Below are 26,666 nucleotides of genomic sequence, written 5' to 3'. Positions count from 1 at the left end.
CAACTAAGCAGTTGTGGATTTCTTTTTAATTTTTTAGTTTCCTATTAATGTATTTTTTATCTTTTATTTCTTTACTTTGTTTATTCACTTAATTAAAAAAGTAAAGAAGCTGTTGAAAAAAATTATTCTACATACATGAAGCACTTTACAATGTTCATTATGGTCCATTTCCCCTGTTGCTTTCTTAGGTAGTTAAGGACTTAAGACATGTGAAGAGATATTAGAGAAACGTAGAAGGAACTATAAGAAAAGGAACAGTTCGAATGCAAAATGACTCATCAGCTGAAGCTGATTCATTTCCTGTTGTCTGTTCAAATATGCCAGAACTAGAAAAGTGAGATAAAAGGCAACCTGGCATTTCAAATGCACAGCAAAGACCATTTTTGTAGCTAAAATGTTTTGCCACTCTCTGTGAAATCAACAGAGTGACTGGAGAATGACAGAAATCCGTCTGTTCTTTGGTGTTTTGGTATTCCTGAATCTCTCTATTTCCTGCTATTTTTATGACTCAAATACTTTGCCAGATATTGGAAATGCACATTTTATTGAGGAATGTGTCAGAATGCATAACAATTTCCGATCCAGCGTGAATCCATCAGCTAGCAACATGAAACGGATGGTAAGGGAATCTTCATTCAGTAGCTATGGAGAACATAAAATTGCTTTTCTAAATGCTTTTGTATATGCTGAAGATTTAAACTTACTTATAGATGGTTTTGATTAAGGTTTGGGGCACTACACGTGGGTGCAGCCCTATCATATCCAAGTCTAATAAAACATGGTTTGTATTTTACTCTTCAGTTCTTTCTAAGGCATGTGCGCCTGTTTGTTTTTTAACAGGAAGGGTTTTCAGATGCACTTACTTAATTTAACTAATTCCTACCAGCCAAGTATCACCTATGCTGACTTTTTTATGAAAACTACTGGAAATAATACCCTCAACCTGGATAGCAAAGTCCTGATGGAGAGATATGAAATGCCCCATGCAGCACTTTTTCCTGATAATGTTAGTTTGAAACTATTGTTGATTCCAAACATGACAAGAATTTAAGACTTTTATTAGGAACAGCTAAACATCATAACACAATGTTCTTGCTTTTGAGTTTCACAGAACTCCCCCTCCCTTTTTTTTAAAAAAAGTAAAGGATTTGGAGATGTCATGTTGCAGTAGAGAGTTAAGGATTGGCTTCATTGTTACATTTTTAAGACAGTGTTTAACATTATAAAAGTCACAATTATTTGACTTGCTGTCTAGAACTAATTGGAATTTACAGTTCAGTTATAAGGTTGCTGCTGGAGTAGCCAGCATTGTGCAACTAATTAGTGTCAACGTCTAAACTGGGTTCTGTGCTGGTTCTATGCTATACTTATACCAGATATGATTTCCTTTGGTTTTCTTTAAAAATCAGGCATGGATCTAGCTACTTTTGAAGATCAAACTATACCTTACAGTAAATGGGTGTTGGGGGGTTTTGTTTGCTAAATAGATGCTCTGGGAGAGGGATCAAGATAATGTGGGGGGTGGGGAGGGCTAACCCTTTCCTTCCACATCATGGTGCCAACAAAAATCCCCCAAGTTGCTACGGGAAGAAGCTGCTAATAAAGTCAGGTTCCCTGATTTACTTATTCATTCATTCAATCAATCATTCAATTTCTTTGCCTCTTCAACATACTCTCCCAGGGCAGGTTGCAGCAATTTAAAAGTAATGGGTGGTCCTACCCAGAGTAGATGCATTGAAATTAATGAGCCTAAGTTGGGCATGTCCATTAATATTAATGGATCTACTCTTGTATAGGACTAGCATTAAATACCACCCACAATACTAAAATCAATATAAAACAAATTACAGTCAAGGCTGGTATTCAAGAGACTAACATGGCAAATAACTTCAGGAGTTTATATTCTTCAAGATCACAGCACTGTGCTGCAGCCCAAATCCTGATTGGCTCCCACAGCTGCTATTTTACAATAAAACCTCCCACCATAAATACCTAGGTCTCATAAACACATTGTTGCCTACCTGTAGCTAATTCATCCCTGTCCCTCCTTCATCTTCATAATCTTAGCATCTGACTTTCCTTTAGGCTTGCACACACTGCTCCCCATTCCTTTCTCTAACGATCCATATCTGTCAGTATGGACCCCATATCCATAAACATTGTCTCCTCTATATAGATCTTGTCCCAGTTCAAAAATGTTTCATTTTCCCTAGCGCAGTGGTAGCCAACATGGTGCCCTCTAGATGTTGGACCGCAATTCCCATCAGCCCCTGCCAGCATACCCAATGGTCAGGGATGGTGGGTGTTTTAGTCCAGCAACATTGGCTACCCCTGCCTGAGCCTAACAGAACTTATATACAAATAATGTAAAATAGGTTGTCTGCCAACCTGTTCTTGCCCCACAAAACAAAACTTGCCTGTGAGCTTGCATTTTCCATCCTTCAACCTTTTGTGGCTATATATATACTTGTGTACCACCTCAGTATCAACTTCTCCAGTAGTTCCTCACCCCAGCAGTCTTGACGTTTGTAGCTGAATGTACCTCACATGTTTCTCTCAACCATCCAGCTACTACATCCATTGCCAGTGCCATTTCTCCCACTCCTGCCTGCCCCCCTCATCAACAGTGCAGTAGATCATTCATTCCCAGACTTGTCCAAGCACCAATGATGCTCCATGATGATGCAGGCACTTGCCCCAATGTCCAGCTGCCCCAGCATTGTCTCCAACTTGCATCTATGAACCTTTTGTGACATGTGACTACTCAGATAGCATCTGGGGAAAGCAGGGAGTCGGTGAGCAGCTAGCTGGTATCTTCTGCCTCCTATATTTATTATTATGCTGGCCTTAATTTCAGTGTTGCCACTCCCCAGCTTACAGAAGAGTGTATTGGGTGAAGGATCAAAGCAAAGTGGGTGCATAAAATCTTAACTAAATGAGCACAGTCTGTAGGACTGTATGTCTGCACTGTTTACTTGGTGTGGAGAAACCATTTTTATTTCTGAGATAAAAGATTTTGTTTTAAAGGAATATAGAATCATAGAATAGAATCATAGAGTTGGAAGGGGCCTTGTAGGCCATCGAGTCCAACCCGCTGCTCACAGCAGGAAATCCACAGCTAGAGCATCTCCCGCAGATAGCTGTCCAGCCTCTGCTTGAAGACATCCAGCGAAGGGGATCCCACCACCTCCCTAGGCAGTCGGTTCCATTGCCGAACTGCCCTTACTGTCAAGAAGTTCCTTCTGATGTCCAATCTGAATCTACGCTCCTGCAACTTAAAACCATTAGACCTAGTCCTACCCTCTGGGGCAGCAGTGAACAAATCTGTACCCTCCTCTATGTGACAGCCCTTCAGGTACTTAAAGAGTGTAATCATGTCACCCCTCAGCCTTCTCTTCACCAGACTGAACATGCCAAGTTCCTTCAACCTTTCCTCATAAGACTTGTTCTCCATACCGGCTATCATCCTCGTCGCCCTCTTCTGAACCCGCTCTAACTTGTCTATATCTTTCTTAAAATGAGGCGCCCAGAACTGAACACAGTATTCCAGATGAGGCCTGACTAATGCAGAATATAGTGGGACTATTACTTCCCTCGACCTGGAAATTATAGCTCTGTTTATGCAGCCCAAAACCGTGTTTGCCTTTTTTGCCGCAGCATCACACTGCTGGGTCATGTTCAACTTGCGATCCACTACAATTCCAAGGTCCTTCTCACACGCACTACTGCTAAGCCGGGTATTTCCCATCCTGTACCCATGCATTTTGTTTTTGTGGCCTAAATGCAGAATCCTGCATTTGTCTTTATTGAATGTCATTTTATTAATTTCAGCCCAATTTCCTAGTCTATCCAGGTCCCTTTGGATTTTATTCCTGTCTTCCATTGTGTTAGCTATCCCTCCCAGTTTCGTATCATCCTCAAACTTCATAAGGCTCCCCTCCACCCCATCATCTAAGTCACTGATAAAAATGTTGAAGAGTATTGGCCCCAGGACAAAACCCTGTGGCACTCCACTCGAAACCTCCTTCCAGTCCGAAGCAGAGCCACCGACGACCACTCTTTGAGTACGGTTTTCCAACCAGTTGTGAATCCACCTGACAGTATTTCCATGTAGTCCACATTTGACCAGTTTGCTAATCAAAAGGTCGTGGGGGACTTTGTCAAACGCTTTGCTGAAATCTAGATAGATGACATCTACAGCATTTCCACCATCTACTAAGCTAGTGACCCGATCAAAAAAAAGAGATGAGATTAGTTTGACAGGATTTTTTCTTGACAAACCCAATATATAACAATTCACACTATTGAATGTAAAGAGTTAACTGTAGGTAAACTTCACTTTCTGCTGAGAGCTGTAGAGACAAAAGGTGTCAGCAGGAGAGCTGCAGGTGGCTTGACTGTTTAACTGTCAGTTACGTTCTGTCAAAACAGATAGTTCTGGGAGTGACATTTCTGACTTTATATACAGACACAGTGAATTGAAAGCTGGTGGGTTTTAATTGATATGTTGCTTCATCCCATTGGACCATAGTGACCTGATTGGGGTGGGGGGGAGAATTCCATGTTAGCAGAGTTCCTAAACAGCACAGTACCTGAGTTGTGTGTGTATGTGAATCTTACCTAAAGGAGCACACCTTTTCCATGTACAGTATATAATCACAAGGAGACTCTGGGCTTAGGGGAAAAAAGTTTACTTATTACAGGAAATACGTGCTAGATAGAAAAGCAGCTCCTACTTCAAACTGGCTAAGTTGGATGGGCAAGGAGTCATGCTTGCTCTTTGCTCTCTTGGTGTTGGAGAGTGAGACAAAGGAAAAATGTCTACTCTCCCAAAGTGATATAAAGAAGGCAGGAGCATGAAATGAGGTCAGCAATTCTAGGGAGTATTAGTTTACACTAGGGATGGACAAGAATTTTGCCAAAATCAGACTTGGGACCAGACTTCCTGATAGTTTGCACATCCACTCTCTTTGCAGACCAATTCTTTGGGCTTCTCCCAACACCAGGTTTTTTTTAACTGCATTGAATATCATTGTATTCCCATTTCCCTTAACTTCACTCATATGTTTGTGGTAGCCCATGTGCTGTGCCTTTGCTTTGCTAACATGAACTGACAGCCTGCGTGTTTGCTAACACTAAACTGCCCAGGTGATCTCTTGCTTTCTCCCACAGCAGGGTGGAGTGGGGAGAGCTGTGCTTTGGTAACTCTTTGCTTTGGTAATGAGGATGAGGAGGCAAAGGGGGGATTAGAAATAATGATAAATCACCGATCAGTCTGGAAGTATAATATTTAAAGGATTAATACTAGATTAAAAGGCAAGCCTTGAAAAGCTCCTTAAAGTGGGTAAGACTCTCTAGGTATCCACTTTAATCATTGTAGTATTAACCCTTTAATGTCTTTCCACCTGGTTCCTACACATATAATTTACTAGATGAAAACAGAAGTTAGCAAAGAAAGATGGCATGAAACTGCATTCCAGTTCAGCGGAAAGGATCAGATAAGGACCAGCAAGCAAATCCCAACCCTAGTTTACACAGGTCAGAAAGACAGTCTAGGAAGCTTGGAGGTTCCCTTCTCCACCTACTTTATCCCCATGCAAATGAACCCAAGCTGAGTTGGATCTCAGCTTTTCCAACATTCCCCTCCCCCCCCATTTGAAAATATTAGCTGGAAAGAGACCCTGTTTGGAAATAAAAGGCTGAGAGAAGCAAGGAGCTGAAATCACTGGCTGAAGCTGAGGAGGTCTGCAGGAAACAGCATTTGTCCCAAGAGGCAGCCTTTGAGAGAGTTCTGCAGCCAATAACCAGTGGGGTTGCTGGGTGCTGGACCAGGGTGAAGACTGCATCAGAAATCCTGAGAGACTCCAGAAGGAAGAGGTTGTGGACCTGAGTGAAGACTGCAAGTATAGGCCCCAGTGTTTAGATGATTGAGTGTCAACTGGGTAGGCATGGTTTAGAGAAAATGGCTATAGGTTTGAATAGAGAGAGTAACTGAATCTCTCATAACTGTATTCTTAAAGAAAGAGTAACTTTATACTGTAACCCAGCGGTTGCAACCCATTGCTTGTAGGTGTCATGGTACCTGCGAATGACTTCAGTGGCACCCCCAGCAGGGAGCTCAGAGTCTGAGCTTTCATTTTTTTTAAAAAAGTCTCTAGCCTTCCTAGAAAGACAATTATGGTGCAAAATATGCAGCCAAGTTTATGTGAAATAAGCTTGCCTGGCTGCTTCTGCCTGTCAGTGTTATTAGCCAATGAGTGAAGTCACAGCTGTGATAGATAAGTAGATTGTTTAGAGACCCTCCCTTTTACCACACTTTTCCTGCTTCTGTATTTTTTATAGCCCTTGGAATCTCAGTTTGCCCTCCCTTTTTCCCTAGCAACCAGGATGCACCTTTTCTGTGTTAGGTTCATCTGAGATCAGGTAGTGTCTAGAAATTATTTTCTGCAAATACTACTACACAATAAGTGTGTGTGAATATTAAATCCCCTTCCCACAAAGCCCAATCCCCCTCCCATAAACTGCAAAGAAGCTTAGACATGTCTCCTGTTTTGCAGGATCTAAAGACCAGGGACTCAGTAAGAATGCACTTACAGTTAACTTACAGTGCAATGACATACATGTCTACTCAGAGATAAGTCTCTTTGTGTTTAATGAGGCTTACTTCTGGGTAAGTGGGTACAGGATGGAAGCCTAGACTTTGGTTTAGTGTTGGCATTGGGAAAACCAGGGTTCTTGTGCCTTTAGAAGGTGTATAGCAGATAGAAATTCAACAGAAACTTTTCTAGTACGGAAAAACCATGAATATTCTAATTTTATGATATGCCATGCCCCCATGGCAGCCATTTTATGACTGGTGCCCCCAGCACACTCTTAAAATGTGAAAAGATTAACCCAAAAGATTAACAACCCCTGCTGAGACCAGAGTTAAATAAACAGTAACCAACTGAAGTTCAACATATAGTAACTATACTAGCTAGCATTACCATCTGTTTATAATAGTAGTTATTGAAAATAAAATCTAGTTTACTTTGTTTTCACTTTAAAGTTGAGTCTGTGCAGCTCTGTCCCATGCTTATGTGTAGCTACTGGTGGGTAAACTGAGGTAATAAATTCACCTAGTATTTAGATACATGGTGGCAGCAGTAAAAATAAGAAAATTGTGTGTGTATTGAAATTAAACAACCTATTTTTAAAAAACCGTTTTCTGGTACCTTATTGACTAAGTTTTATTGTGCCATAAAGCGTGATTCATCAGATGAAGAGAGCTCTAGTCAACAATGATGCCATAATGAATTTGTTTGTCTTTAAGTTGTCACAAGACTATTTGTTCTTTTTTGCACAGAAAGGGTAATGTGGAACATTAGGAAAGTGCTGATTGTTAATGCATTGTTTTCGAAAGATGTTGTTGCTTTTTTAACAATGTTAATATTTTGTTATTTAAATTTTTGTAAACTGTATTGTTCTTTTCTGATGTGAATTTTGTATTTGTATCTATTTTTTGTGAGTCACCTTGAGGGCGTTTTTGGCCAAAGGTGGCACAGAAATAAACCATAACATAATATAAAAGGTTATACCTTTAAAAAAAAATTAAAGGTATGAGACATCCCTCTGTAACAAATCATATTGTGGTGATCTTATTCTCCACTACTTGTGGCAGTGGTATGGGATCTCAGCGCATGGAGTGGTATTCAACACTAGTCCTACTCAGAGTAGACCCATTGAAGTTAATAGACAAGAAAACTTAAGTTCATTAATTTCAGTGGGTTTACTCTGTGTAATACTTAACTTGAATGCCTTGGGTTGTATTCAACTAACTTTTATGCAGAGTAGACTCATTGAAATTAATGACTATGATTAACATAGGTCCATTAATTTCAGTTGGTCTACTCTGAGTAAAGGTTAATCAAATACAACCCTTAATTTAACATTTCCATGCTTTGGGGGCATGATCAAAATTGTAAGAGCCTTAGTTCTGCTCTTAAGGATTACAAAAAAATTATACATAATAAAATCATAGTCTGTTTTACTTTTCTGTAGAGCTGGGACCATGAACTAGCAAAGACAGCCAATTCCTGGGCAAAGATGTGCCAATTTCAACATAATGCTGATCTCAAAGTACCAGGGAAGGCCCACCCCAACTTTACAGCAGTTGGAGAAAATATTTGGACTGGCTCCCTTCACCTTTTTAATGTGACTGTGGCCCTCACTGACTGGTACAATGAAGTCCAATATTACAACTATGCCACCCAAAACTGCAATTATGTATGTGGACATTACACTCAGGTAAGCCACTGCTTTTATCTTGAGAGGCAATTTAGTGTTTTTTTAACAAATGCTGTGGGTTGGAAAGTCCCTGCTTCAAATCTTGCTTTAACTAGTATGTCAGTAAGCATAAGACAGTGTATTTCAGCCTCTACACCACAAATGCAGAATAAGGACATGCATAGTGACATACTAACTGATGTTTAAACTCATGTTAATATTGTGTTTTTAAATTGCTGTAACCTGCCCTGGTACGTTGTGGTGAAGGGCAGATAAGAAATCAAACTGATATTGATGATGACAACAGGGTTATTATAAAGATAAATCACACCATGTACGTGAAGCATTGAACATTCTGAAGCACAATGGAAAACCTACATGTATTATGTTTTTCCATATGAATCTCAGGACATTTTCCCACTGAAACATCAGTAGAATTATGATTATTTTCTACTAGTACATGCAGTTTACAGTTCCCTAGCTGTGTCTGCTTCCAATTCCTATGGCAGGCATGTTTTAAAACTTTTTTTTCAGGTCCTTCTCTGTATGGGTCTTTCATTTCCTGGAAAAAAAACTTGGAACATTCCTTCATCTGCTTTGTTTTGAAAAACAGCATCTAGGCAGTTAGCTATTACTCTCTCTATATATTTACCTTTATTTTTGCTCTATATAGAGAAGATTGCAGCTTTTCAACATATTTCTAATTTCTATGTATTCAATGTTGCTGGCCAGCCGGATGGATTTGGCCCTTAAATGATGCATCTGTTCCTCAAACTTAAATTAATCCTATTAATGAATGTGGCACTTCTTAACAATGTAAGGCCTTTAATGGGAAGCAGTAGACTTTTATTATACAGAAAAATACTGTTATGCTGCTTCTTCATTAATGTAGCTTTGATAGTTGTTGATCACTGTGGAATGCATACAAAAATTCTCATCAGAAAGTTGCTCAATTAGGTTTTTAACTAGCCCTCAGAATTTGACAAATTGGTCAAATTTGCAGGGATAGGTGGAATAAACACACACACACTGGCCCCCTCCCTGAAGAAATACACAGTATCTATGAGCTCTGATAGAAAAGGCACAAGCACTTACCAAAATGAGCATGCTAAAGTTACATGGATGCTTCTACTGTGAGTAGTTGATTCATCCTGTTTGTAAAGGAAACTTTGTTCATTAATTCATCTCTTTTGAACACTAGCATTAAAACACAGTTTATGTTCAGACCAGTATAAACCACGGATTTTCTATTTATGTTGCTCATTATATCCAGGCAACTCTTACAATCCATATTGCAAGTCCCCTAAATATAGCACAAGTTCCAGCTAAGTCTTAATGAATATTAAGTAATCATCAAAATATACAATTTAATTTCAGATGGTTTGGGCAACAAGCTACAAAGTCGGTTGTGCTGTTCACTTCTGTCCTAAAGTAAAAGGATTTAATATACCTAATGCTGCACTCTTCATTTGTAACTATGGGCCTGGGTAAGTGTAAAGGAAGAATGAGTGGAAGAATGAGTGACAGCAGGGGAGTGTGGTAGAATGGTGGTGGAATCAGAGTGAATGATGGGGGAGTGTCATTTGGGAAGGTCAGTTAGAGGAGCTATAAGGAAGAGTTCAATGGGGGATTTGGGAGAGTAGACATGACCACAGGAAAATTAATTGAAGGCTGATGTTTAGGACAGCAGTTAGAGGAAAGTCAGTTATGGTAGGATAGTTGACAGAACTGTTATTTTTTATTCTTTATAAAATTGTTCTTTTGTTATTCTGCTGGTTATATTTACTGATTTAAATTTGTGAATATGTTCTAGTCTGGGAGATTCTAAGAATAACATATCTCACCCCATGTGCTAGCTTTGAAACACAGTTTAGCAAACAGAGGGAGAGTCTTACCATTCTTTTTAAGTCAGTAAGTGGTGGCAACAGTTTAGTTTGGTTAAAGTTGAAGGGAGTCTGAACTCGTGGCTCAGGGCCTTGTGGGGAACCCCGGAGCATTTCTGTAAGCTTTTTGATTTAGAATTCATGTAAGAAGTTTTCTTGTGAAGGAACTTCTCCTTTTTCTGGAATGAAGAAACTGGCAATTTTTTTTGTGTTAAGACCATTAAGTCCTCTCTGGTCACAGTTACAATCAGAATGGACAGTATATCCAGCAATAGATCCTATCTGGAGAAGGCAAACATAGTCTTAGTTACTCATGCACTGGTTATATCCAGAATGGATTACTGTAATGCTCCATACAGGCCTGCTTTTAAAGACAATTTTAATTCAAAATGCAGTTGCAAGGATGCTGGAAAAGCAAGACAGCATGTAACATACTAATCACATTGGTTACAAGTTTGTATCCAGGTTGAATGTAAAATGCTTATGTTAATCTTTAAATACCTGAATGGCCTAGGATCAGGTTATCTGAAGAACTGCTTTTGCATGTATGAATCAATCCAAGCCTTAAGCTCAGCGTTAGGAAATCTGCTCCCTGGGCCATCACCAATGGTGATTATATTGCTATGTGCCTGTTTGATACTGCTGTAACTTGTGATTTATTTCTTGCTGTTTTAGAAAGCCTCCCTGGGTGTGTAATAATCCTGTAAAATGCAGGATACAGTGATGATAATAATTAAAAGAAACGATTGACACAATATACTTAATCCTTAATCGCATTTGTATCCCACCCTTCATCCAACAAACTTAGGCTGGCATGCATAGGGATTAATCCATTCTCCCTCCACCCCTACAAGACAAATATGCTAAGAGATAGTGCCTGCCCAAGGCCTTTTACCGAACTTACTGGATGAGTAGAGATTTAAAGCTAGGTCCAAAGCCAATACTCTGGTGCTTACTGCGTCACAGCAACTCTTATGCAGTGCTACACTCGATGGGTTGCCAATGCAGGCCCGTGGAAGGGCTGAGGGCAGAAAGGTGATGGAGAAGAGGAGCCAAATGGAAGCTGGCCCAAGCCAGGATGATGGAGGAGGCCTCACTATTTCCTCCACCATGTTCTTTATGAATATGGAGAATTATAAACCTAAAAAAGTGACATATTTAAATAAGCTTAGGGAGGCATAACAACATTCCTAAAGATTGAGATTCAAGGCCCACACCAACTGTTCACCTTTTGTAAAAGGTGACCTGGTTCAGTGTATTATAAAAGCTAAAGCTTTAAAGTAATACTGCAGATACCTCTGGCATTCCTTAAGCTAGGGACAGGAGGGGAACCTGTGGGCCTCCAGATGCTGTTGGACTACAGTTCCCAACATCCTTGGCCAATGGCCATGTTGGCTGGGGCTGATGGGAACAGGAACAACATCTGGAGGACCACAGACAGCTTCCATATTCCTATCTTAAACCATAGAAAAGATGTACATTAATTAAAGAAGATGGGGGAGTTTGCATTTGTATCCCACCCTTTATCCAACAGGCTTAGGTTGGCATGCATAGGGATGTCCAGCCTTTCCTAACTAGTGGGCCACCAGATGTTGTTGGACCACAACTCCCATCAGCCTCAGGCAGCATTGCCAATGGTCAGGAAAGATGGGAATTGTGGTCCAACAACATCTGGTGGCCCACTAGTTGGGAAAGGCTGGATTAGTCCATTCCCCTTCCACCCCTACAAGCCTGTAAAGTAGAATATGCTGAGAGAAAGTGACTTGCCCAAGGCCCTTTACTGAGCTTACAGGATGAGTCTTGATATAAAAATTACATCTGATATTGTTTAGATGTCTGCAGACACGTGTGGGAACATTTTCAGACATGTAGGTAAGATTCCAATAAAAGGTGCTTTGGCTTAAAAGGTTAAAACTGCTTTTATAAAATAAAGAGGGCTTTGAGAGTTTACTAGAGACAACTATTTTTCCCAAACATATTAAAACAAGCTGACATTAAAAAAGTAATCAACTGTATATGAAGAACATTTAGATTTAGCTTGCTAAATCCTAGTCTTCAAGTTACAATAAATGCAAATACATAAACAGAAGAAAAAGTAAAACTAATCAGAAAAGTGTTAAATATTAAAATCTTGCCCCTGCCCCTTTTATTTCCATGTCCTCATACAAGGATGCCCTTCCCTGGTGTCAAACTAAATCTCCAAACCTATGGTTCCTATCTTGCATTTAGGGGGGATGATTTAAATCCTCTATTAATCCTTGAAACTGCTAGACCAATATCAACAGTACTGAATTCCTTTCTAGGTATTGTATGCTAAACAATTCACTGCTAGGCTTACAGTAACTTTCAAAATGTATAAGTTAAATAAATGGGAATGTAGAAGAAAGGGGGTCATGATACATCAGTACCTCAGGGTAGCATTGAAGGCTGAGGCCATTTTCAGCCTTTCAGAAGTTGTCCAATAGATAAGAACCAAAGTGTCTAACCATCATGAAATTCAGACTGGCAAATAAGCTAGGAATATTGGGGATGAGTATAGTAGTTTCAGTGCTAATTTTGAAAAGGCCACTGAATTATTGGTTTAATGCCCAGAAAATCCTTTGTGAAGTCTGGCTGAGGTACAACACCTAATTATTCATACTCTCTGTAACTTAAATTTTCACTGCATATTAAGAATTATTTCAGACTACAATTTCACAGTTAAAACAGTTTGAATAAAAGTGGAATAAGAACCTGTAATTCACCTTCTATACCCCCCTTTTTTCACTAAATGATCTCACAAAGCTGTCATTTTACACAGTGGGAATTATCCAGCAAGGCCATATAAAACAGGAGCTGCATGCAGTGACTGTCATGAAGAACCATGTGCAGACAGACTCTGTGGTAAGTAAAAACGAATTAGTCTTGCACAGTACTAACAAACTGCAACGATCAATGGTACATTTGTTACACGATATTACATTTGGAACTAAAAACATTAGAGAATTAAAGTCATACTTTAGTATATTCATGCTCCTAGTTCTACTGTTAAATCCTACCTTCTACTGGACCAGATGAGGCACCTTAAGTTGCAGCTGTGTATTAAGACACCATTATAGCCAAAGTAATTAATGTTGAACAATACTAATACAGTAAATATTCGAGAAGCTGAAGTAGGAAATGTAAAATATGTAGGACAGGCTCCATATGAACAGGTGATTTCTCCACATGTTCATTTCTGTGTAGGGGATCACATGGAGATGATACTGACAAGTTTTGAAAACCTCAGTGTGGAGGCTTGTTCAATGGTGGCACCTCTGTTATTGAACTCCACCCTCCTCACAGTGGCTCACCCTGTAGCTTCCTTATGACGTTTAAAAAACTGGCAAAATATCTTCTTTTTTTGGAAGTGCAATCTTGAGGAGTGATCTCATATTGACTTTTTGTGTCTGTAGCTTTATATTGTGTTTTAATTGTAATTATTCATTTGTTTTTAAAATAACTTCTGTAACTTTACAAAATGGTGCTGGGATTTGGTTGTGGGCTATCACTGTGCAGCTTGAGTCACACTGAATTTCCTATATGCACAAGAAGGATCACATGGAAAAAATAAAGACTTTCCTGTTCCGGCATGTAGTGAGATCTGGAAACTCTTTGCTAGTTTCCCAGCACAATCTAACATCTAGCCAAATATACTTCACAGAACTCATAAGAACATACACAGATTAGTTTTTCATAGACAGCATGCCAATACAAAAGGTCTTGATAACAGATAAAACCTGCATGTTTTGCTTTAAATAACTGGGAATGATAACTACTTTCAAGTCTGATGGAAGCTATAATTAGCCAAATGCTTCGCTTTCTGCATGTCCTTTTTTTCCCCCCAGAATCACCCTCTCTTAATATGCAGAAGACACTGCATGGCTTATTTATTGCTTCTTTCCCACAACCAAAAGTCAATTTTATTTTGAATATTAGAATTATTCTTACAAGCCTAATAAGCCAGAAAGTGAGGAAACCCGAACTTGTAGTATCCTATTTATAGTCTTGTTTAACTAATTTACCCTTGATTAAGTTTTACCTCCAAATAAAGTGCTTTGTTTTATTTATAGGTGAAGTTTGGGAGGAGCCACCTTGTGACCAGTACTGCATCACTATTCTAATACTGAGACCATCTTTAGCTTTTGTAACTTTGGGAGTAGTCTTTCTTGTGAAGCAGCATTATCCTACAATGTATATGTATGACTCAACTAGCAACAAACATAAAAAAGTAAATAGCTGAACTGTGTGGGGGAAATACAAAAAACATGGTGGGATAAATGTAGCCACCTGGCATATGACATTAAGAGATTAAATGTCAAGTCATATTCCTTAGGTGTGCTTTGAAACTGGAGTAGCCAACAATTCCCATCATCGCTGGCCATCCTCATTAGGGTTGCTGGGAGTTTAAGTCAAACCCCTGGAGGCCACCATGCTGGCTTATCTGTAACTGCTTTGAAGTTATTTCAAAGGATGGGCCAGTTGCTTAAAAAGTTGCATGCAGCAGAAAAAAGACATCAGGTTCAAAAGGTATGGTTTACACGATTTCTTCACCATAAAATATCATTATTAGTGATTTAAAAGTGAACAGCCAGAGTTTGCATTATTATGCCCATTTGTGCACATGGGTCCTGCTGATCTCAGCACTATTTAAATAATGCAATTCAGTGGTCAGTTGCAGTGGAAAAGTGCCTCTCTCAAATTAACAAAAAACCACTGTTCAGAAATACCAACACACATATAAAAATAATGTAAACTGCAGATTTTGGTAGACTTTAAATACAAACAAATTTACAACTGTACTTGGAAAAACAAGATTTAACATTCTCATAGAGAAACACTCTTTCAAAAGAGTTACACACAACAGTATCACAAATAAATGCCAAGCACAGGTGTGTGCAGGCATTCGCCTAAATATGCTAACACTCAAGTGTGGATAGAGGGCATTCAAGCTCTGCATCAATATCTTCACATCCCGTGTTGAACAGAGAAGGTCTGCAGGTTGCTTGAATAGAAACAAAACCCTCCATGAGATCAGGGGCCCTGAAAAAGCAAATGCTTTCAGCAAATGCAAGTAGTAGCCCTCAACAGACCTTCCCTATGCATCATGGGGGGATTTCATGCACACCCCTATCAGCACTCACACTTTCAACCATTTGTGTTCAGGCAAATACAAAGCATGTTCAGTCAATATTCATACACCATAGAAAATCTTAGCGGTAATACTGTGTATGCAAAAAGTCTTCATATTAAAAGCTTTGAGTTACCCATTTTGTTCAGAATGCAACAGAACAAGCTGTCAGTTTTACGTTCTGCAAGCCTTGAATCGCTGTTTTCAGCCAGCAGAGAAAGTGAGATTTTCAAATGTTTTGATGTTCACTGGCAATATGACAATAAAGTCAATTATAAATCTAGAGTTCATAAAATCTTCTCTTGGGAAAAAGACAGTACTACAATTTTAAGGGATGATCATTTCTTTTTCTTCTTTTCATCTGCTGCAATTTTTAACTTAACTTCTTCCGCTGGAAGTGCTCCTAGCTTCTTCTTCTTTGCCTTTTTAACCTTTTCTTTAATAACTTCAATATCAATTTGTGTTTCAGCAGAAGCTACATAATAAAAAGAGGTATCAATATAAGCGCTATTTTCTAGAATTAGCAAATTAGACCCAGGATATTTTCCAAAATTTTACACACATCAACTAGGTCAAGTAATCAAATTAGGTCATGACACCAAATTGTGCTTAAAAAACCATCTTAATAACTCATTGGCCTGGTTTTCATGTCATTCAAGGCAGACAATGGCTTACTATGACCACATGAATGTACTGGCTTTCAGAAGCTCACACCCACTTTGCTCCTTGCCAGGCTGTTTAGGTCCATAATTTACAAAGTTTATGACCTATAACTACCAGATGAACCTTGGCCAGATAATCATGGTTAAGAAGGAGATACCTTAACCACAATCCTAGGTTCAGACACCACATTAAGTCAAATCTTGGGTTAGCTGCTGCTTTGATCTAAAAATCCTGGGAAGGAGCAAAGTGACTGTGATCTCCTTGGAAGCCAGCATGTTTCTGCTAAGCCATGGTTGGGCTTTACATGATGTGCAAACATGGCCACTGTCATATACAAATCAGATTTCTTGTGCCAACATATACAGTAACAGGCTAGTGCAGCACACCTTAGCCAAGAATCTCTGGTATGCCAATGGTGTATGTGTACACACACGCATGCACACCCACCCACCCACCCACCCCTGGCAAGTGTGTGAAATCAATAGCACAGCTGAGGTTTAAATACATAAATCAAGTATGAGTAAAACTAAGATAAAACCAAGTAAGTGGTTCCTGGAAGTTCTCATCCACAGTGAAGAGCAGAGCAACTAAGATTATCAAGCTGGCACAAGAGATTTGCTAGAATAAAAACAGCCTTAACAACGTTGCAATGTAGCTAAACGTACACTGTTCTTATCTAATTATAATTCCTCAACTGTTCTCATCTAATGATAATAAACACCATATTTAGGCAGCAAAGATTCCATTAATGTCAATACAATTTATTTAAATAATATTCTCCAGTCTGGAGGATTTCAATGAGTTCATGCTGTTGCATCTCAGAGCTTCTCTACCTCTTTACATTTACAAATTTAGTTCAAGACAGGTTTCAGGTAGAAGAACAAAAACACAAGAAAAAAAGGATGGCAAGAGAAGTTCTATGCCTTATTAACAAAACAAAAACTGGCATATCACAGGTTCCAGATGGAATCCAAGTGTTCTTAAATAAATGTAAAATTGCTTGTTTTCTGACAAGAATATGTCTCTAAGATTAGCCTCCATAACTGAGGGCTGGAAAGTGGACAATGTAACACCATGTTTTAAAAAAGGAATCCAGGGGAGATTACAGATTAGTTAGCTTAATAAGGAGTTATGCTCACAGCCTTGAAGTATGTGGTGGGTACAACAGCTCTTGAAGAGCCCCTTGTTGGATCCAGAGGCTTTAGAATACTATCATCCAGGCTCTAATATTTCTGAGCAAGGTGATTGGAGGAAGTAGATTATCCAGACAGGTTTCAAGCTCTATCTTTCCATTCCATCTGAGGAGTGTTTGATCAGTGTCTGGAAGCAGTGGCAGGCTAAATGGGGGCCAATAAAGTCAGGCTGAATCCTAGTAAGGCAGGGGTGGTGTGGGCGCCTGGTTTCCCTATCTGGGAATTAGGTGGTTGCACTGTTCCAAGAGGGGCTGCTCTCCTCCTGACGGAACAGGTTTGTAGTCTGGGAGTACTCTTGGATTCCAACTCGTCATTGGAATTCCAAGAGGTTTCTGTGACTATAAATGCTTATGCCCAGCTTAGGCTGGTTTGCCAGGTATTGCCATGCCTGGGCTGGGACAGCCTAGCCTCAGTTGTCCATGATTTAGTGATGTCCCACCTGGATATCTGTAATGCGTTCTATGTTGGTTTGTCCTTGAAGACAATCCAGAAGCTGTAGCTAATGCAGCTGCAAGCCTGCAGCTGCAAGCCTGGTAAGTGGGCAGCCTGATGTGACCATGTGTCACTGGTCCTGACAGCTTTACACTGGCTGCTAATGAGCTAATGGGACAATTCAAGGTGTTAGTATTAGCGTACAAAGCCCTAAACAGCTTGAGGCCCAAGTACCTAAAAGACCACCTCCAATATCAACCATCTCAGGCCCTACATTGGACAGGGAAGGCTCTGTTGGTTATGCTGCAAGTGGCTGCTGCCTGGTTGGTGGTGACTCATGACAGGGCTTCTTGATGGTGGTTCCCTTTTTGTGGAATGCCTTCCTTGGTGTGCTGTGTCTGTTTTTCTGTTGCTCCAGAATATTAATAATGAGGAAAACAATCTTGTTTACTCAGGCATTTGATGGGTGAACAATACTACTCCTGGCAACCTTGAAATCATTAGCTGCAAAAGTATGTTATTGTTTTCAATTTTTTCAATTTTACTTTTTTTGTATTGTTTTAGCATTTTTGTGTTGGCTGCTCTGACCACCTTTGACAGAATGGGTGGAATAGAAATTTAATAAAAATAAATAAAAATGTTCTTGGAAAACGTGTGAAAAAGCATTGATAAAGATAGAATTGCCAAGCATGTAGAATGCATACCGCTGATCAGAAAAGGTACTACCAGGCCAAGAGGATGCCTGCATGCTTAATGAGCAGAGTCAAAGAAACTATCAGAGGTAACAAGTCTTGCTGAACAAGAACCAGCATGGCTTCTGCAAGGGCAACTCCTACCTCTCTGAAGTTCTTTGAGAATGTCAATGAACATATAAAGGTGACCCAGCTGACACTGTGTACTTAGACTTTAAAAAATGTTTTATAAGTACCTCAAAGACTTCTGAGAAAGCTTATCATTTCACAGAATAAAAGAGGTCCTCTTATGGATCAATGATTATGAAACAGGAAGCAGGTGGCAGGAATAAATGGGCAGTTTACCCAATGTAGGGATGTAATAAGTGGAGTCCCCCAAAGATCAGTATTGGGACCTAAGCTTTTTAACTTGTTCATAAATTATCTAAACTTAGGGTGAGCAGTGAAGTTACCAAATTTGCTGATGATATCAAATTGTTTAAGGTGGTTAAAACAAAAAGAGATTGGGAGGAACTCCAAAAAGATCTCTTCTAACCGAGTGAATGGGCAGTAAAATGGTAAAGGCAATTCAATGTAAGAAAGGATAAAATGATGGATATTAGGGCAGAAAAAACATAACTCTACACAGGCACTTATGGGGTCTGAACTGGCAGTGACTGAACAAGAATGAGACCTTGAGGTCAGGGTGGATAGCACAGTGAAGATCTCAGCCCAGTGTGCAACAGCTGTGGAAAAGGCAAATTCCATGCTAGGAATAAGGAAATGGATTGAAAATACAACTGCCAATATCACATACGGTTATATAATCTGTGGTGCAACCACCCCTGGAATACTTTGCACAGTTTTAATTGCCTCATCTCAAAAAAGTTACTACAGAGCTGGAAACAGTTAAGAAAAGGGAAACCAAAATAATTAAGGGGATGGAAGAACTCCCCTAAGAGAAGCATTTGGGGCGTTTTAGTTTAAAGAGTAAGGTGAGTAAGGAGGGGCCATGGTAGAGACATATGAATTATGCATAGTGTGGAGAAAGTGAACAGGGAGAAGTTTCCTCTTCCATAGGACTATAACATGGGAACAGCCAAAGAAGCTGAATGTTAGAGGATACAGGTGACGGGGGGGGGGGAGAACTTCACACAGCACACAATTAAACTCACACAACCTGAATGGCTTTAACAGATTAGACAAATTCGTGGACAACAAGAGTATCAATGGCTACTACCCAGGGTGGTTATGTCAGAGGCTGTATCCCTCTGAATATCAGTTGCTGGGAATCACAAGCAGAGAGAGCACTGTTGCTAGCAGGCTCCCCACAGGCATCTGGTAGGTCACTATGAAAACAGGATGCTGGACAAGATGGGCCTTTGACCTGATGCAGCAGGGTTTTATACTTTTCCTTCATCATGTCACTAGAGAGAACTCTTTAACAGGTAGGTTTTTTTTTTAAAAAAAGTGGGAAACTATCTTACCTTTCTTTGTTTTTACAACTGGCTTTTCCTTGGGTGGAATAAAAGCTTTGTTTCTCTCCTCTTGCCTCCTACTAATTGCCTCTGCCTGTTTTGCCTGTTTAAAAAGTCACACATTACAGATAGCACACACACACACATAAATATGTATTTTAAAATAAATTCAAAAAACATCAGAGTGGGCGTACCTTTATCTCCTCTACTCTCTTACGCTTCTTTTGACTTTCTTTCAAGAAATATTCACCACTTGCCAATTCCTTATCAGTCTGTAAAAATAGTGATTATGATCTGGTATGGCAATATTCTTCAGTATGGAACTTTTCTCCCATTTAAAACACACCAATAAAAACAACCCCAAAAAATAAATAAAAATTAGAAGGCACATTTCAAAAAGTACAAACTGAAACAAAGCTCTGGTCGAATTCTACAAAATTGGTAAGAGTTTAACAGAGAAAACTTTATGAATGAACATGTAATACACTGAGGTTCAGAACCTGCTTCAGTAGTACCATAATCTTGTACCCACATACCTATAATTCCGCCATCAGGGAGGTTTTACCCCCAAAGGAAGCAGGGCTGCGCTGACCCAGGTTCCTAACCTGGTTCAGCTGCTAACAAATAGTGGCAAGGGGCCTGATTCAGGCCTGTTTGCTATGCCAGCTCCAGACTGGTGTAGCAAACATGCAGACTTTCCCTGCTGCCCTGGTACAAGCGGTAGGGTTCTGGATGAAGTGGTGGCTCCATCACTCTCTTAAGCCCCACTGCTCACCAGGGGTTAGGATTGCACCATTGTTTAATTTTAGACTGCAGATAGTATTCTGCTATTCTGATTGGTAATTCTTGTTATTGCCTTGAGTTTCCCTTTGTTTGGACAGAAAGCCAGGCAAATAAATTCCCTTTTCAATGTATATTTTTATTTCTTTTGCTTCCCCTTCACATTATTAGCCCTATAACCTCACAGTAACTGTTGTACAAGGAATTTATTTCAAAACCATTTAAGTTCTACAGCAACTTTCAAAACAGATTTAACCTACCTGACTCTCTGGTTGTGGAGGTGGGAAGGGAGTATATTCCTTCTTGACATTTTTCTTCTTTGGTTCCTTTCGTTTGTTCAAATTTTTGTGTTTGAACTTAGGCAAAAAGCGTTCCCAGTTCTGTGATCTTAATTCAGGATCTTTTGATAACTCTCTCTTAATCATCAGAGTCTTCAATCACGTTAAAACAACCAAACAATATATTAAAACATAGTATTTGCTCAGCTCCATTTCTTTTAATATACTCAGACACAGGAAAAATCAGGTTTTACAAAGTAGATATAAAACAATCTAGTTAATTAAAATAGATAACGCAAGGTATTATCACAGGGGAGAGTGATCCAATTTATAAACTAAACTACAGATAATTAAGCCTAATTATGCCCTTTCTTTGCATGTTTTTCTTTGCATGTTTTTCAATATAATCAATGGCAGATATGTTAAAAAAATAGGCAGAATGTAAGACATTTTCTGTTATTTGAATACTGTTTTCAAATAATCTGTTAAGTCTTTTAAAAAATAATTCTGTTCTATTTATTTATTTAAAATATTTCTACCTGCCCTTCTACCCTATAATAGGGCACTCAGGGCGGCTTACAATAAAATCAAACACATACATAATAAAATTGTACACAATAAAGATCACAAAAACATTAAAATACAATTAAAATACATAAAATACAATAGGGGAGTAGTACTGAAGGGACTAAAGAGGTAAAATTAAAATAGAAGGCTAAAATCAGTTCAGCCTCTACCTTCAGTCCCTCCCAAAGGCTCTCTGGAACAAGATGGTTTTCAGAAGTCTCCGGAAAACCATCAGGGAGGGAGCAGAGTGGGCTTCTTGGGGTATGGTATTCCAAGACTTGGGGGCCACAGCTGAAAAGTGCCTGTCAGTCTAACATATTTCATTCCAGGCACACAGAGGAGACCAGAGGCAGATGATCTTAAATCCCAGGCAGGGATTTGTTAAAATGCTAAAAAATATCAAGCATCTCAACTGAAAATTGTTAGGCCAAGAAGGAAAGAGTAATGGAAAATCTTACACAAAACATTTTATAACATAGTCACACTTGCCTTAATGTTGTATATGGGATGAATATTCTTCATTGTATCCAGAACAACTTTCCTAACCTACATTTAAGAAAAGCAAGAAAGCAATGGGATTGTTTTAATGGCTAAACTGTTTAAGTTATAAATCATTGTATTTAAAAATGGTAATAAAAACAAACTTATTTCAATAAAGAATGTTTATATAATTTTGGATTTCCAGAACAATTTATTAAGTTTTGGAAGGAGCAGACTGATAACCTTCTCCTAGTTTACCCAAAAGCTGCTAATGCACAAGCAATTGCACCAGGACCAAGCTAGTTGGCAACCTATTAACTGTTAACTATTAACCTATGAACTGTTTGGGCAATGGTCAGATTTTTGCTACTCATAATTTGATACAACGCTGCACCTGTATAAGGAAATTAGTGTGTTCACGTGTGTAAAAAATCCTTTGCTGTCATCATGTTTCCCACTTTTCCGTAAGTTATTTGTGAATAGCTCACTTGCCCTAGTGTCATTACACTACTCAACAGGTTGCATGGATGCAAACACTCTCAAACTTGGGATAGACACAATTGCAGCTGTGCTGGCTTCAGTGTGTCTTCATTTTCAGAACACGGGGGCACATGACGCTAGTAAAACTCTGTCCTCTTTTACTCCAAAACCTCGAAAGTTGCAGCTCCAGCCCATTTTATCTTGAAGTCAGCTTTACATAGACTTCAAAACTGATTAGTCATCAACCCCATTGTCATTCCAGGTGTGTCCAATGAAAACACTTTGCTGTAGGCTCAGGCACACACAGTAATTGGCTGAACACTTTGCCGTGGGTGGTCCAGGTCAGCAGTGAGGAAGGGAGATGTGTTCAGCCGTGGGCACAGCTGTTTCAAAAAAGAGCCAGAGAAACCGGTCTGGCTGCTTTTGAAGCAACCAGTGCATCTGCAACCATGATCTTAAAGCACTTTTTGCCTTGTACAACAGGGCCATATAATTTGGGCTGCAAGACAGAGGTTCTATGCAAGCCACAGAAAGAAAAACAACTTCAACTGTAACAACTAAGTAAATTCCTAGAATGAAAATTGAACTTTTAAAGAAGATACAATTACTGAGAAAAACAATTTGAACTGAACTGAACTTCCAAAATGTGAGATCTTACCTCTTTTAAGCCATTAAAAGGTCCAAGAGCTGAAACGGTGTTCCCCTGAACCATGATGTAGCAGTTTGTTAGCAGTTCCAGAGCCTACCTCAAAATAAAATGTAGCAGATATTTCAGGACACATAAGCAGAGGTCTGAACACAAAGGCTTCAATCATAAATTCACTCACTGGGAGCAAACCCCAATGAACAGACTGGGACTTATTTCTAAGTGAACATGCATAAGATGGAGCTGTAAGTGTAAGACGCACCTTGAGAGTTGATCCATTAGGACCAATAAGCCTCTGTCTTCTTTTTATAAACCTTTCTCTGTTTCTTACCAGGGAACCTATTTTAATGATGTCGCATGCAATGTTATCTTCAAGAATGCGTACAGCCTAAATGGAACAGCAGAGACAGTCTAAAGTTAAAATGATACAAATATAGGCAGGAACATTATTAATATTAATTCACTATAAAAATTATTCTAAAAGATGATTCTACATCTAAGTTAGTCTGCTATTTCCACTGAGTGATTGTTCAAATAAACCAGGCCTATATTTGTTTTCCTAAATTCACAATTTTTAAAAAAGGAAAACAAAATTCAGACTATTTAATAGGAATGCAGCAATGGTAGACCACAATTGTTTATCACTGAACAAACCTGCTCAAATGGAACACTTCTTGCTAAAAGCTTTATTAAATCTCTGGCTCTGATGATTATATACGGGTCAAATGTCTTCTTTGTTGTGCTGACAGTCATGCTTCCTTCTATTAAGTCTAAAGCTGCACTGATGTGCTGTAAGACAAAAATGCAAGGAATGGTCTATATAGAAATGTTACTCAGTTTCAGCCCCAGTTTCATATTGCAAAACAAATTTTATGATCAGAATATATCTTGAATGTCAAAAGAACAAGAAATAAGCCATTTTAATTATATACATGGGTATGACCGAGCAAGTTCCAAATAAACATAGTATTAAATTAACAGGACTTGCAGGATGGGAAGTGGTTAGCATCTGTAGGTACCTGCTGAGGCCTAGGCCCCAATAGGGCCCCATTCCTGGTCCTATTGCTGTTCCTCCTTGCTATTCCAACCTGTCCACATACTCTCTTTGAGCAAGTGACAGAGGAGCAAGGAAGAGCAGCAGCCTGCACATGGTTTGTTATTTCCCTCTGAGAAGGTCAGATTGAGTCCAGAAGAAAGGCAAGCAAATAATGTGGCAACAGGGAGGAGGAAGTGGACACACTTAGAGAGAAAGGCTCATTGAGAACATCTTGGCAAAAGGACCTTCAAAACAAAACCATTATAGCTTCGCATGGATCTCATATTAGTTCAAGAATCTGCTGCATAGACACATTTATTTCCAATGGACTATGCAGGGTAGTCCACTTCTAAAGCTATATTACAGTATATAGATGTGACTGTTGTAGGAAACAGTATTCTGTGAAAATAGCAATTGCTTTTTTTAAAGTCCCTGCCTATTTGCATTTGTGGAAGCTGAGATGAGTATACAATCCATTTCAGAATTATCTGCCTATCAGTACAGCAGCTAGGCCCTCACCAATCCAGAATCTTTATTATTTATTTATTGTATTTGTTAGACACCTTTCTCACAGAAATGACTCAAAGCAACTTTCATTTAAAAATTGATTAAAAACACACATAGTCAATAACATCTAAAACATCAATACTTTAAAAGCCAAACAAAGACATACATAATTGTCAATAAAGACTTACTAAAAACTTACAACACCATCAAATACAAAAAGAATAACTGAGACACCAGACATCAAGGGCCAAAGACCTGAGTGAAGAGGAAGGTCTTTGCTTGGTGCCTAAAGATGGATAAAGATAGTGTCAGGTATGTCTCCTTGGGGAGCCAGTTAACATATTCAGTTAAAATATAAAAAATATTCTTACGTGTTCATTCAAAGCTTTTTGCACCAATGGCCAGCATTCTTTCAAGTAAGTTTCTCTGTATTTTGGGAAGAGAGTGGCAAAGCTGCTTTCTTCCAGAAGACCTCTAGGGTTATCTTCTCTTTTAAATGTTGGCTCTTTCCATCCATCAGGAACAGTGAGAAGTTCAGAATCACCTACAGCAAAAAAAAAAAAAAGTATTTTAAAATAGTTTTCCCTACATATGAAGTGGGGATAGATTGAGGCAGACAAAGAAAGATGCCATAACTACTGCTCCAGACATTTTTGAGGTTTGATGAGGGAAACTGCTAACTTTTGAGAAATGTATAGTAACTGTAAAATCAGACTACAAAAATGCAGTGCAAGAGTCAAAGTTGTAATGTTAAAGCCATAAATCAATGTCAAAGAGTCAAAGCCATAAGTACCACGCCTTCTCTGAAATCATTTCCTTTAGCAATACTCAATTGTTATAACATGGTAGTTTTCACCTCACACTGCTCACATCACCTATCTTACTTCCTTCTCCACCCACCAAGTACCACACTTCTGTGTGCTAGAAAAGGGGGTGCACACTCATACAGACAGAAAACACTGTATCTGTTTCTCCAGAAAGATACATAAAAAGAGTATAAAAGCTGTTGCCATGTTTGAAACATTCATCCCACCGTTCTTCCTTCTCCCTGAAAAAAACACAGCAGAAAAAGTGTGCCTGCAGCAGCCATAGCATACCAACTGGTTACAAAAAAACCAAGTGCTATGGTGGTGCCTATCTCTGGTCAGGTAAAGCACAGGTGGATAAGTAAGTGCAACTACCACTTGGTCGCATGTCCATAACAGATTGCCACTTTCACTATGGAAGCAACAAGTTACACAGCAGCACCAGAATGTCAAGAGCACTCACTACAGTTACCAAACATTGCAGATATGTAGGTGGTCCAACAGTACCATTGTTTCAAATAACTGGGTACCTCTATGCTTTATATTTTGTTACTATTTTCTTTAGAATTCTTGTTATCATGCAGTTGGGGGGGGAGGCAATTTGGATGCACCTGGAGAGCCAAGTAGGTAGTTTCCCTTATCATACCACACCCACCCTCACACATACCAACAGGCAACCACAGCCTTTCCAAGCTACATTTATTTATTTAAAAGTTACATTGTGGTCTAGCCCAAGACCTTTCGCAAAAATTTATCACATGTCAAAGAGATAAAACAAAACCAGTACATAAAACGCAGTAACTGTCAACCTAAAGTGCAAAACTCTAAGACTGCAATCCTATGTCCGCTTCAGCGAGTCTTCCTTCTAAGAATACATGCGCAGGAATAGGCTGTAAAAGAGTCCAGCACGATCAACATATAATATATACTGTTCACTTTTAAGCCCCAAAGGCCGACCATCACCTCATCAAACCAAACGCCGATCTGAGAAACGTTTTCCCAGATCGCCTGACGGTCATAGGGAAACTGTCTGTGCGGCGCAGCGTGGCAAAGACTACAAAGCGCCCCCAAGAAAAGCCTCGAGAAGATGCACGTGGGAGAAGCGACGAGCTCAGAAACCGGGCGAAGCAGCGTCGCGTAGGTTAGATTACGTCACCTTTGCTCGTTTTCTTGTCTTTGGAGGTCCGGGTCCCCATGGCTCCTTTCCCACTTTCAGCCTGCTCGGGGGTCGCCATGCCCCTTTCACTTCACCCCACCGACAACCCGGAAGTTCTAACGCGAAGAGGGAAAGCGCAATGCTCGCTGGGAACAGCAATTTTCCTTCCTAGGATGAATATCGGAATCTGGCCGAG

General features: G+C 39.4%; 2 protein-coding genes across 2 annotated transcripts; one reads left to right on the top strand and one right to left on the bottom strand.

Annotated features, from left to right (window-relative positions):
* Positions 1–184: 184 nt before the first annotated feature.
* Positions 185–15,580, top strand: GLIPR1 (GLI pathogenesis related 1). The gene is made up of 5 exons (XM_061639712.1): positions 185–619; positions 8,041–8,286; positions 9,643–9,752; positions 12,949–13,031; positions 14,240–15,580. The coding sequence occupies exons 1-5, from the start codon at positions 437–439 to the stop codon at positions 14,407–14,409; spliced, it is 792 nt and encodes a 263-aa protein (XP_061495696.1). The 5' UTR covers positions 185–436; the 3' UTR covers positions 14,410–15,580.
* KRR1 (KRR1 small subunit processome component homolog) lies at positions 14,919–26,666 on the bottom strand. The gene is made up of 10 exons (XM_061639711.1): positions 26,471–26,666; positions 24,880–25,052; positions 23,620–23,754; positions 23,228–23,353; positions 22,978–23,061; positions 21,849–21,905; positions 20,775–20,945; positions 19,929–20,006; positions 19,744–19,837; positions 14,919–15,772 (listed from the first exon to the last, which is right to left on the bottom strand). The coding sequence occupies exons 1-10, from the start codon at positions 26,547–26,549 to the stop codon at positions 15,636–15,638; spliced, it is 1,134 nt and encodes a 377-aa protein (XP_061495695.1). The 5' UTR covers positions 26,550–26,666; the 3' UTR covers positions 14,919–15,635.

The sequence above is a fragment of the Rhineura floridana genome, chromosome 8 (assembly GCF_030035675.1).
Source record: "Rhineura floridana isolate rRhiFlo1 chromosome 8, rRhiFlo1.hap2, whole genome shotgun sequence".
Taxonomy (NCBI): domain Eukaryota; kingdom Metazoa; phylum Chordata; class Lepidosauria; order Squamata; family Rhineuridae; genus Rhineura; species Rhineura floridana.
The sequence above is the reverse complement of the archived record's forward strand: the minus strand, read 5'-3'. Positions and strand labels throughout refer to the sequence as shown.